A 12784-nucleotide genomic window follows, 5' to 3' on the forward strand; every position below is an offset into this window, starting at 1 on the left:
AATCCCATACAGTTGTTGAGAAGCAGTCCTGCAGTTGAGAAAGGGCTCCTTCAGGCCAGGTTTTTATTGTCTTTGTCTGGGGCTTTGTTTTTCTCAGCAGGGGGGTGTAGGTGGGGGTGAGGGACATGCAGAGGTGGTCAGATCCAGCCAGGTGGGGGAGGGGTGTCGCTCTGAAAGCATGCCTGATGTTTGAATAGACATGGTCCAAAGTGTGTTCTCCTCTCGTAGCAAAGTCCACGAACTGGACAAATTTAGGAAGCACAGTCTTTAGGCACGCTTTGTTAAAGTCGCCGGCGACAATAAAAACCCCATCGGGGTGGGCAAGCTGTTGTTTGTTTATAATATTATGTTCTGGGTGTTTTTGTTTGTTTGGTTTTTTTTATTTGCCTTTTTTTGATTTTGCTGGACAGGACCACAGCTAATTCTTATGATCTGCATGATTTACTTTTAAGCGACTGTAATTGTAGTTGTAGTGGAATTTTAAAATAATTTCTATAGTTTAAGTTTTCATTTCATTGATGATAAATGCTGACTCTTCCACTCTTTCAGTTTTTTTTCTTTGAATTTAACTTTTTTTGTCCAATATGTGTGGATTTCATATTTCTTCACAGGCTGCAGACTTTCAAACCGCATCATCCTGATGCAAAATATCAGCACAAGCATTTTTCGAAGACATTCAGTCCATTAAATGACATTCAAACACCTTTTTGCTATTTATTAATTTGGTGACTTGTTCTTTTATTTCATTTTATGACCTCATCATTTAAAAAATAATCCCAATCTATGCTATTTTAAAGTTTACTAAAAAACAAGAGGGCATAAAAAAACCTCATCTTCTTTTGAATTAAGCAGAAGGCAGTAGTTGACACCATCCCTTGACATCCTCCACACATTTTCAATTAGCGTGCAGGCGGACGCTACGGTGTGGCTGGCATCAGCGTCCTAACCCTCCGGAGAAAAAAGGAGCATTAGTGGTCATATGCCAACCAGATTTGTCCCATTATTCATTACAATTAATTGCTTCCCCGTACTCGCGGCCTTTCCCATGAAGACGTCTCGGCTGCAGATTGTAATATGAGCGCAGGACTTAAAGCTGTCACTCAAATCTGGCTGTGACCTTTCAGGAGAAAAGGCTGTTTTTCACCCAGTTTGCAGGAGCCGACTGCATGAAGGTTAATGCGTGTGTGCGTGTGTGTGTGTGTGTGTGTGTGTGTGTGTGTGTGTGTGTGTGTGTGTGTGTGTGTGTGTGTGTGTGTGTGTGTGTGTGGTCGTGTACTTCAGCCTCTGTGAGGACGTTTTGGCTTGGTCCAAGTTCACCCAATGTTTTACAGCCGCAGAGTGAAAAGTAACACTTGGGAGAAAAGCACTTCTTTTTTTAACTGAATGAACTCTTGGTTAGAAATATCCATAAGCTACGGAGATGTTACAGAAGGGGTGCGACATTTAACAACATAGGTCTGCCGTGAGGTGTTCCTAAAAGTAAAAATGTCACCATCTGGTACTTTCAGCTGCTGCTCTGGAGCTTAACATGAGAGCTTTGTTCTCAGTTGTCACTGGAATTCAGAAGTCGGTATGTTTTTGAACAAGGAGTTACAGAATGTGTACATTTTCAATAGTCTGTTGTGGAACACCCTGTTATGTGACTAAATTCTTCTGAAAACCTACCATATAAATAAAAGAATTGTGAGAGAATTGTTCTTCCATCCATGTACAATATGAAGCTATAGCCAGCTACTACTTAGCTTAGCTTATCATGAAAACTAAAAAAAAGGCAAACTGAACTGCTTCAATCCTAAAATAAAAAAGTCACTAATTAATTGCACGGCATGCATGAAAGACATGAAGACTAGAGCAAAGTAAGTTACTAAATGTGTTCACCAAAATATATCCAGCCATTTATTTTCTGCTGTTCTTCTGGGTCTTGCAAGTCGGGGATGAAATAGCCCAGACCTCTCTTCCCCGGCCACCTCCTCCAGCCCCACCAGGAGGAAACAAAGGTGTTCCCAAGGTAGGCAAAAGATATAATGTCTCCAGTGGGTCCTGGGTCTGCCCTGAGGCCTTCCCCTGGCAGGATATGAATAAAACACCTGACCTGGCCTATGCCCTAGTAGTCATCCCAACAGCTACGTTGTCAAAGGTGTATTAACCCTTACAAAATCTCCCAAAGCAAGTAGGCCTTTGTTGAGAAGCCAGATAAAGACCATCCATCCATTTTCTTCAACATATCCAGCGCTGGGTTGTGGGGACATTAGCCTAAACAGAGAAGTGCAAACCTCCAACTCCCTGGCTACCTTCTACAGGTTATTGAGGTGAACACCAAGGGTTTCCCAGGCAAGCATTTCCTGGGTCTACCCCAGGGCCTCTTCATTGTAGTGTATGCCTGGAACACTTCACGCAGAAGGCATCTGAGTCAGATGCCCAAAACACCTCAACTGACTCCTTTTGATGTGGAGCAATAGTGGCTCTACTCTTATAGATGGGATGACAGAACTCCTCATCCCATCTCTAAGGCAACAGCCTGCCACCCTTCATGGAAGCCACTTGCAAACCCAATCTCATTCTTTCAATCACTAACGTATGCTTGTGACCACAGGTGAGGGTAGGGGTGTAGATCAGTGGGTAAACTTACAGCTGGGTTTCTAGGGTTTCTACACTCAGCTGTCTCTTCACCACACCATACCAACACAATGCAGCCCCAACCCATCTCTCAGTCTCCCAAGAGTCAAATGAAGACCTATTCAGTGGGGACTCAGAGTGCTCTCAGTGGCTGAGGCCCTGATGGTCCAATCCCAAGTGGCTGTATAATATCATCTCTTGGGTGTGGAAGGAGACTGAGCTCGGAAAGTGCCCCATCTGGATACTGCATTGTCCATTTAGGGGCACTTCAACTCTCACGTGGGCGATGAAACTGTGACCTCAAAGGGTTTGACTGGGAGGAACAGCGTGCCAGGCCCGAACACAAATGGTGTTCTGTTATTGAACTCGCACTTTGTCCATAATGCACCTTCCACCTTCAAGCATAAGGGTTTCCATACATGCATGAGGCACAGCATGGTTGCAGTAGTGAGTTCGCGCCAAGAACTAAGATACTTTCATCTGTCACCTCAGCAAATAGCTCAACATCTTTTTTATTTGGCAGACTTTTACATTGGATGGATGCAACCTCCAAAGGCATTTGTCCCTCCCCCTGGGAATTTAGGTAAGTTTTGTCTATCGTTTGTCAGTCTTCTGGTGTGTAAACAAACCTTTGTCAGTTTTCCAAAACCAAAGGTGATATCTGTTCAGTTAGTACTTAGATAAAGGCAGGAAAAATGAATCTGACAAGTTTCAACTCACATTTTTTACCACTTTTTGCAGAATAACCTGAATTCTAAATAAGAATAAAACAAGGCAAACAGGTCCCTGTAAGTAAGCTCTACTGTACTCGTATCACATGGTTTCTGATATTAAATAACATCAAATTAAAAACAAAAACAAGGAAAACACTTCTGGTTTAAAATGCTCACTTTCCTCTCTCACAGGCGCTCACATCCTCGGCTGTTGTGACGCCAGCTTTGACTGATGCTCACCAGAAAGACAAAAACCACACAAAGCTCTGCAAGCAACCAGATACATTTAATTAGATAATTGCTGTTGTTTCTTTTTCCACCTGGAGACTGGATCGCTGCATTTTTACAGTGCTGGTGAAGAGAAAAGCAGTAAAGAATATGATTCTCTTTGACCCTGGATAAAGCTGTAATTTCATCCAAAGGAGACAATCAAGCATCAGGATTTAAGTCGCACTGCCCATGAGCTATTCAGGTTAGACGGGCAGCGGTGGCAGCCTGAAGGGTCCTCAGTGTCGAGGTATTGTAGTCGAACCCCCACGTGACCGCACACTGATACACTGCAATAACAGCTACAGTGTTTTAGAAGGAAAACCTGCAGCACGACTCTGTGAAGGGAATAAGAAAAAGGCCTAAGAGAAACTGAATACTTGTTGCTAGTGAGAATGAATCACACCATAAAGGCAGTAAGGAGGAACAGCCTGCACACGCTTCTTTTAGATTATAAAACCTGAGGAGAGGCTGGTAGTGAGGGAAGATGTGCTGCAATGTGGGAGGTGATGATTCAGATACTGATTAACACGAAATATTTTCATTTTTTGGGACTCTGTGAAGATTCGGGGTTCAGCATTTCACCCAAGGACACCTCGAAAATTGAAATCAAAATAATTAACCACGTTATTAATACACAACCCACAGTGTAGCTGTGGATATTGTAAACAAGTGGTAAACGCGTCCCAGTCCCAAGTATTTTTTTTTTTAAACTGTGTTGTTTCCATTTCAAAGTGACCTTGTTTCGGTCCCCTTAAAATGGCACAGTGTCTCACACCGTTTAAACATTGGAACATTTTTTAATGTTCTATTTTGACTAAAGTATGGGTTCCTGACGTCTGCAAATCATTGCACTCAGTCTTTATGAACATTTTACACAGCAGCCCAACTTTTGTGGAAATTTATTTGTAGTAAAATGATACTATCACCATACTTTGCTCATGATACGATGGTATTAAGATTTTTAACATTTTGTGTTTTGCAATAACATATATTGTGATTTATCACATTTTCTTTTACTTGAAATTATGTAGTTTAAGTAAAATATTGTCAATATCTGTTTAAACATGCTGGCAATCTGTCTACATTTGTAGGGTAGAAAATAATTACTTTCAAACCTTTGTCAATTTCTCCAAGTGACTGCAGTCAGTCCAAGTAAGACCTTTTGCAAAAAGGTTGACTCCTATCAGATGATCCGTGCAATCAAAAGTGCAACACCTTCAAGATCTGGGCAACCATTTAGTCACAAGTTACGATCAGTCGCAGCACGTGGAAAAATTCACAACAATCACCAACAGATTCCAGGAGGTTGCTGTCCTATTTTTACTTGTGTAACTGAGCCATCAGCTTGCTGTCAATCGGGAGGTAGCTTTGTCAAGTTTGCTCTGCTAATGTTATCTCGGGAAGGTAGTGCACTGTTATTCATGGTATTTCCAGAGTGCAATTTATTTAATAAAATATAATATTTAATATTAATATATTTAATATTGTAAAATATAACATTCAAATTTGTTATACCCCCCCACCCAAGTATAACTATTGATGACAATGATAAAGTACTAATTGCTTCTAGCAGACTTACCTTTACCTTCCTATAGAAGCAATAAGAGTGAACGTTTTTTCACAGCACTGCAGTGAAAACTGGAGGTTACAGCTCCAAGAACAGTTTTCATATGAAGGAAAACTGTTGGACTTCACTGGCCTGGTACAGGCCAAAGGCTGAAACAAAGCTGCTCTTAATCCTACAACTGTTGCTGGATCTTTAACCTCTTCAGACTTCATGTTCTCATTGGGACACCTTGGAAGTATTAAGTTGTGCCAGAATCCTCTTCTCCATTTCTGCCAAACATTCATTTTCACATCTACATGCACCAATAAGGAAAATAAACACTCAACATTTTAAAGGTTTTGTGTTATGAAACCTTAAAAGTTCATCAAACAGCTAATAATTTTATCTTTAGCTATAAAGATTCTGACTTAAGATGCAGAAAGACAGTGCTGCGGAGTCATTTCAGCCAAACAATCCTTCAATGGGATACAGAAAATCCCCCCCCCCAAAAAACAAAACAAAACAAAACAAAAAAACCCAATCAAAGTACAAATCTTTATACTAAAACATGAAGTAATCGGCTTCCATAAAGAAAATACCCTTATCCATAACTAATAATAACCCTTCAACTTCCGTCAATAAGTCTCTATTTCGAACAAACCAGGCATACAATCGACTTTTTCACGTAATAAATGTTTTATAAATGTCTTTACATTCTCAACATGTTTTCCTGTTAATGTTTAACTTATGTAGCTTTGTGAAAAAGAAGACTGAGTGTCATGTTATAGGCAGAACAAGGCACATCATACATTCATACAGTGAACTGTCTTTCAACTGCACTCAGACAAAGTCTGCACACGAAGCATGCCACACTTAAAAACATCTCATTTCCGTCAGATACATGATTAAAAAATCATCAGCTTGCATGCAGGATTACACAACAGTTTGGTGGATGTGCGTTAATACAGCGTTAATTCAGGTCTTTGCTCTCGACCTCAAGCACAGAAACAAAACAAACTTCAACCTTATAGCCAGTAAAAATAACTCATAGTTCCTTTGAAATCCTGTTTTTATAAGAGCAAAGAGCAGAATGACACGGATAAAAAAAAGAATAAATAATTATAAAAAATATACACGAGGAGATCAGAGTGACAGCGTCCTCAAACAGTTGCGCTGAAGATGGAAACCTCGTCATGTAAACCTCAGTAGTGCAATAGATGGAAAACACAGCAGATCCCAGATGAGCCTAAAAATAACTCATCTGAGAGGAAAAAAAACAAAAACCTGGCTGAAGAAATACTTTAAATATGCTGAGCGTCACCTGACTTGTGCTTTTAACAGATCAGAGAGGACACGCAGAAACTATCACTGAGGTTTTGTCTAAAGGTCCAACACTTCCTACCAGGAAGTTTCCTTGAAGAAAAATTATTTTTTTTAAAAAGGAAATTTGTTGCTAAATAAAATAAAAACGTTCTCTTTTAAAAAAAAAAGAGCGGCTCCATTTAAACACTATATATTTTTTTTCCTTTCCACTGTCACCAAGTGCTTACTCATAGGGGGTCGTTTGATTGGTGACTGGATTATTAGATGGATTATAGAGTGTTTACTGTATAAGATACCGTCCTTGTGATTTTGCGCTATTTAAAACTAAATGAAAACTAATAAATAAAACTAAATGAATTACAGCAGTGACAAACTATCACTAATTATGTCCTCAATATCTGTCAATCTCAGTATGCTTTGAACAATAAGATACAGTTGTCATTAAAATCTGCTATAAATATTTCTGTAAGACAGAGTCAATTTGCTATCAGTCTGTTTTTCTCGTAATATATTAACTGTTAAAATAAATGAAAATCACATATTGGTTGTAGTTTAATTTTCTAATAAAGTACAGATGTTTGGTCTCCCTGTATCGATACAACATCAGCATACAAAATGCTGTGATACGACAATGTATCGATTCTTCCCGCTCTACATTTAATGGATATATATTGGATACACAAATGGATGTTGTTTGATTGTATTTGATTCATGCGGACATTTTGCCCCAGCGGAACTATAACTTTAGAAACGGACAATCAAGACCTCACCAATTAAACGTCTCTGGCAGCGCCTCGGTAGCAAAACTGGTTTAAATTGCCACTACAATTACCAAATACCCGCTTTCTTCATCTTCAGCCTCGCATATTCGCCTCTTCTGGCTGAAGTGGCACATTCAAGTTCTCTTTTCTTTTTAATTCTGCTGCCTGCATCCTGTCAACCATTTAGTCATATACGAGTAGACTGATACAGCTAACGTACGGTGACTAAACAACAGCTAGAACAGGCGTCCTGAAAAGGTGAAAGCATCTTCCTCAAGCAGCTGCTAAAACCTTTTTTCACTTAATAAAAGGGTGATTATTTTTGAGAAACGTAAATGAAGTGCTCTTTTTTCAATACTTGGAACCAAATTGCTTTTTTTTTTTTTCCTTCTTTTTCTAGGAAACTTCACATTTATCTGTAAATTGTGTTGCGTGATGCAAAGCCACCTGAAGATGGTATTTACACAATAATCAGCGTCAATCAAGGAGTGCTGGACAAAGAGAACGTCAAAGTATTAAAAGTGCTGCGTAAAAAGACAGTATAAAATGTTGTGTGTGTGGTCTGAGGCACCAGATGTTAAGACTTTGGACATAACAGATGAAATAAACAGACACATCTCAGCCTCAATCATTAGATACCGTTTCACCCAAAACACACAGGAGTGCTTGATTTGTCCAAATTCATCCGGCTGCATGCTTGATTGCAATATTGTCATTCAAATAGCTCCATTTGCATCTTTTTTTTGTGTCATCACCACCTTTAAAGGTTGGGGGTTTTTTTGGTTTTTTGTTTTGGCATCCAACTCAGACTCCGCCCCCGCTTCGGTCCACCGACACCGGTTCCCTCTGATCCAGAGTCTCCTCTGCAGTTTTCATCAGAATGGCCAGGCGGCTGTCCGACACGTGTCCCTTCTTCACGGCGCTCATCAGCTGCGGAGGGAACAGGAGAGAACAGAGTACGTGGCGTGTAGGACAACGGCGGGAAAGGTTAACCTGTCAAAGCGAGGCGGGCCGCTTTCCTCGGGCAGAAATAATTATCTGCAGGACGAGGAGGAAACCGCCTGCCTGGCAGTGAAAGGCTTTAGAGCTCACATCCCTGAGTTTGAGAGGCAGACGATGAAACCATTTTTAGTTTTCATGTGTTAAAGCTGAGCAAGGTGCGACTGTTTTAATGTGAAAATGAGGTCATGTAATCTTCTCCAACGGCAGGAAACAAGCAGCGATTTTAATGTTCTCTGACATGGTTATATATTCTTCTCAATCTTAGTGTCAACAAATCGAGTGCAAAGCAATGTTTTAATAGTTAAGATGACGCGCTAAGAAAGTGCTGTCACTGTTTTTTCTTTTCTAAAAATTTAGACACGAAACACAAATATTTAAACTCCTTATATTAATTCTATTAAATTGGTTCAGGTCAAAGACGCCCTTATTTTAAGGACTTCATGTACTGCTAAGCAGCTTTATCTATGAAAACTTCATTAGGTAAACCTGTTTAACTGCTCATTAACAAAATATATAGAATAGAATAGAATATAATGCCTTTATTGTCACTATACAGTTGTACAATGAGATACAGAGCATCTCCTACTCAGTGTAAACATGCTGGGGGGGTACAGTTCTGCAGCGCTATGTACATATGGACAGTGGATATCTAATCACCCGATCACATGGCACTAACTCTGTGCATTTAGGCATGTAAACATTGTCAAGGTGGCCTCCTGAACTTCAAACTGTGCAACAGAATTGAGAAAAAAAAGAGGATTTAAGTAACTTTAAATGTGGCATGGTTATTGGTATTTCAGAAGCTGCTGATCTGCTGGGATTTCCCACTCACGCAGTTCTAGTTTGTTTGTTTTTTATAGAGAATTGCTGTGAAAAAGAGAAAACATCCAGTGAGCAGCAGCTCTCTAGGTGAAAACACCTTGTTGAACCCTGAGGTCAGAGGAGAATGACTGGACTGCTGGGAGCTGGCAGGAAGGCAACATTAACTCAGATAAGCATTTGTTAGAACCAAAGTACGCAGAAGAGCATCTCTACAGCAGCAGAAGAACACACGGCTGCTGCTCCTGTTCCTTATCCACCACAGATAAAGTCACCTGGCTCAGCTTTAACACTTCTTGGACCTTTTTAGTTCATTTCCCACCTCCAGCCATAATTTTCGTTAACCGGAGAACTGGGTTAGGTTTTGTGTGAGGGTTAAAAGATCAATATCCTCCACACTACTTTGTGTTTGTTGTTCACATGGCGAATCAGGCGAGCAGAAACAAACGCACAGATACAGATGTCATCACAAAGGAGACAGAAGCTCTTTTCACTTTTAGCTTCTCTATTGTCCGAACATCGGCTCGCTTGCAGCAGAGATAGGTCGCTAACAAAGGTAGTCCTCTGTAATGGCTGTTCTCTGGACTCGAGTGAGAAAGTAATTTAGCGACAGACGGACGTGTGGGCTCCCCGGACACTCCTCAGGCCTCATTACACGAGTCGCTGACAGAGCCTCTCCTCTCTAATTACCTTCATTCGGCCTGACCTGCCGCTGCTTTAGACTTCACACTCTCGGCTTGCAGCAGCGGAAGTTTACTCACCTGTCAGGTGGACACAGGTCTTTCTTTTTTTCTCTCTCTCTCTCTCTTAACGACAGGATAATTTAAGTTCCAGCTCTCCTGCATGTATGAGGAGGAATATGCTGCTTTTATCAGGGTAAAAATACTGAAAATGACAGGCAAGAGAGGAGGAACTGAACCTTTGACTTTTGGTGACCTTACTATTAGAAAAACTGGATTTGTACACTTACAGGCTGAATTCATGTTAATTCCAGGCTCAATTTCCCACAAAAAAAAAACAAAAAAGAAAAAGGCTGAATCCGTGTGTGACAGATCAGGCTCCTGAGGGCTTCCATTATCCAGCCTTTGCGTCCTCAGTCATGTTTGCTCTGCTGGTTTGAGAAGGGCAGGCACACTCACAGAGGTGTTGGGCATTAATGCTCCCTCTTATAAGACACACACCACACTGCATACTGTGCATGTGCGCATAAAGAAAATCATTCTTATTTGCCTTTTTTTAAAATTTGTTCTGGTATTTTTGATTTTCCTGTAAAATATAAATACAATAATATTTTAAGATTGTTTAAAGATTATTTAAATGTTCAGCTACATGCAGGAAATCATGTAGCTGAAACCTGCGATCCAAATATTTTTCAGTTTTTCCATGAATCTGCATTTTTTATTTTTGCAAATGAAAACAAATAAATTTGCATTATTACAGCCAGACACTTTTTTTATTCACTGCCTGCTAAAATCTAGAAAAAAGAAAAAAAAAAATCCAGTCCACCACCGCATTTTGGATTTGTAAGCTGTAACTAAACCTTTAAGACGTGTTTCTATGTAACATCACCCGCCATTCCATTAGGTACACCTTGCTAGTACTGGGTCGAACTCGCTTTTGGCTTCATTCTTCATGGTGCAGATTCAAGAAGTTGCTGGAAACATTCCTCCGAGATTTTAGTCCTTGTTGACATAATAGCACCACACAGTTACTGCAGATTTGCAAATGAGAATCTTCCATTACACCGCATCCTAAAGCTGCTCTGCTGGACTGAAATCTGATAACTGGCTAATATAATGAAGTGACATGCTGTCCATTCGGAGTTGCTCTTCTGCATACCTTGACTGCAACCAAGGTATGCAGAAGAGCATACCTTGCATGCATTTAGGCATGAAGCACGTCTATATGCCCAAATCCTTTGAGTTGTTAAAAGGTGATTGGCTGATTGGACAGCTGTACCTAACAAAGTGGCCACTCAGAGCACGTAGCTCAAAGCTAGTTTAAGCATTTATTGTGCACAGCTGCTCCATTAACAGATCACAGATAACTGATGTCTGTCTTGTGCTTACAGATGCTAAAGAAGGCACTTAAAATTAAGCGCTGCTGATCATCTCTGTACTTAGTGCCTACCTGCAGGAATTCATCAATTTCGACTTGTCCGTTCTTGTTGAGGTCCACCTCATTAAGGATTTCATGGAGCGCGTTTTCATCAATGTGCACATTGATGCTCTGCAGGGAAGGAGAAACACAGCACTCGGGATCAATGACATGCAGCTGCGGGTAACAAATATGTGAAGACTGAGAGAAAAAAACTCACCTGTAAAACTCGCTGGACGTCAACAGTGGTGATGAATCCTTTGCTCTCTTTGTCAAACTTATGGAAACGCTTCTTGTACCTGTCAGACACACGAGCAGTAACAGCCGATTTACAGCAGCGATATTAACAGACAACAACAACAGCAGTGGATCAAATACCGTCATGTTGATGTTGCGCATACAACACCATAACCAGCATTGGCCCAGGACCAACACTGGAACCACGACCCAAAAAACCCACATGGCCTCCAGTAACCACTACTTAAATTCTAGCTTTCGTTCCCTGGTTGGTGTTTGGGAATAAACATTTTTCCCTAGCGAGCAGTGGCTGTTAGAGGCTGTTATGCTTTCCTCAAAAGCGTGTTGACCTTCTAATTACTCGCTGGTTTGGAAATGCCTTTGAGGTGCAACAGCAACAGTTAGTAAGTTGTAACTACTACCATCTGCACTGAAATAAATAAGTATTTTCCCCAAACGGGATAAAAAAAGGCCTGACTTTCCTCCTTTCACCCACCACCTCACCCACCATTTATGACCTACTTATACTTTTTTATTTATACTTGGTCATCATTACCTGTCATATATCTGTGACAGGTAATCTAAGATGTTTTCATATTACTTTTAAAAATAGAGGAGTTTTGGTATCACAGCTCTACCAGATCCTTCAAAGAGTTTAAAAGGGCATTGCCTGAAACTGTTGCCAACTCTTCATCCAACCAGAGATCAGTACCAGAGACAGTATTTGGGTAACTGAGCCACAAACATGGTCCTTTATCCCTGAAAGCAGCAAGTTTTTCCAGAGCCTGAATGTCTGCTCCAGAATCTCTGAATCTGGTTCTGGGTCTATTAGCTGTGTAATAATCAGAGCCAGCAAGTCGAACAAAAAAATGTGAGGAGTTGTAGAGACAGACTGACCAAAGTTACAGTGGGGAGAAATATTCCCCTTATAGTAAAAATATGAGAGCGAACTTAAATATGATCAGGGTCATAAATTACTATAAAAATAATATTTTAAGATTATTTAAATACTTGCAGGAAATCCTGTAGTTGAAATTTGCTCTGTGCCCCACAGTAAGAACCACAGAGTCTGTGTGCCCCTCCATGGACATGTCTCCCCTGACCAATCACCAATCACCAAACCGGTCATGCTAAACGATGCTACAGACAGCACAACCTTCTCCACGGCTTTTCCAGACACTTTCACATCTGTCACGAGTTCAGGGTGAACCTGCTCTCGTCTGTGAAAAGCTCAGGGTGCCTGTGGTGGACCTGCCAATTCTGGTATTCCTTGGCAAATGCCAATCAGTCTCCACAGTGCCAGGCAGTGAGCACTGAGCCCACCAGAGGACAGCAGGCCCTCAGGTCACCCTCATGTAGTCTGTTTGTGATTGTTTGGTCAGCAACATTTAAACTAGTGA

The 12784-nt window shown here is 40.7% G+C and overlaps 1 protein-coding gene across 2 annotated transcripts in view; it reads right to left on the reverse strand.

Annotated features, from left to right (window-relative positions):
- Positions 1-6642: 6642 nt before the first annotated feature.
- gpd2 (glycerol-3-phosphate dehydrogenase 2 (mitochondrial)) overlaps positions 6643-12784 on the reverse strand; it is a 36011-nt gene continuing 29869 nt past the window's right edge. For both annotated transcript variants that reach the window (XM_026158497.1, XM_026158496.1), the window contains 3 exons: positions 11368-11446; positions 11181-11279; positions 6643-8159 (listed from right to left, as the gene is read on the reverse strand). In XM_026158497.1, the coding sequence (XP_026014282.1) occupies positions 8034-8159; positions 11181-11279; positions 11368-11446 (304 nt within the window). In that variant the 3' untranslated portion in view covers positions 6643-8033. The remainder of the gene's footprint in view (positions 8160-11180; positions 11280-11367; positions 11447-12784) is intronic.

The sequence above is a fragment of the Astatotilapia calliptera genome, chromosome 23, assembly GCF_900246225.1.
Source record: "Astatotilapia calliptera chromosome 23, fAstCal1.2, whole genome shotgun sequence".
NCBI classification, from domain to species: domain Eukaryota; kingdom Metazoa; phylum Chordata; class Actinopteri; order Cichliformes; family Cichlidae; genus Astatotilapia; species Astatotilapia calliptera.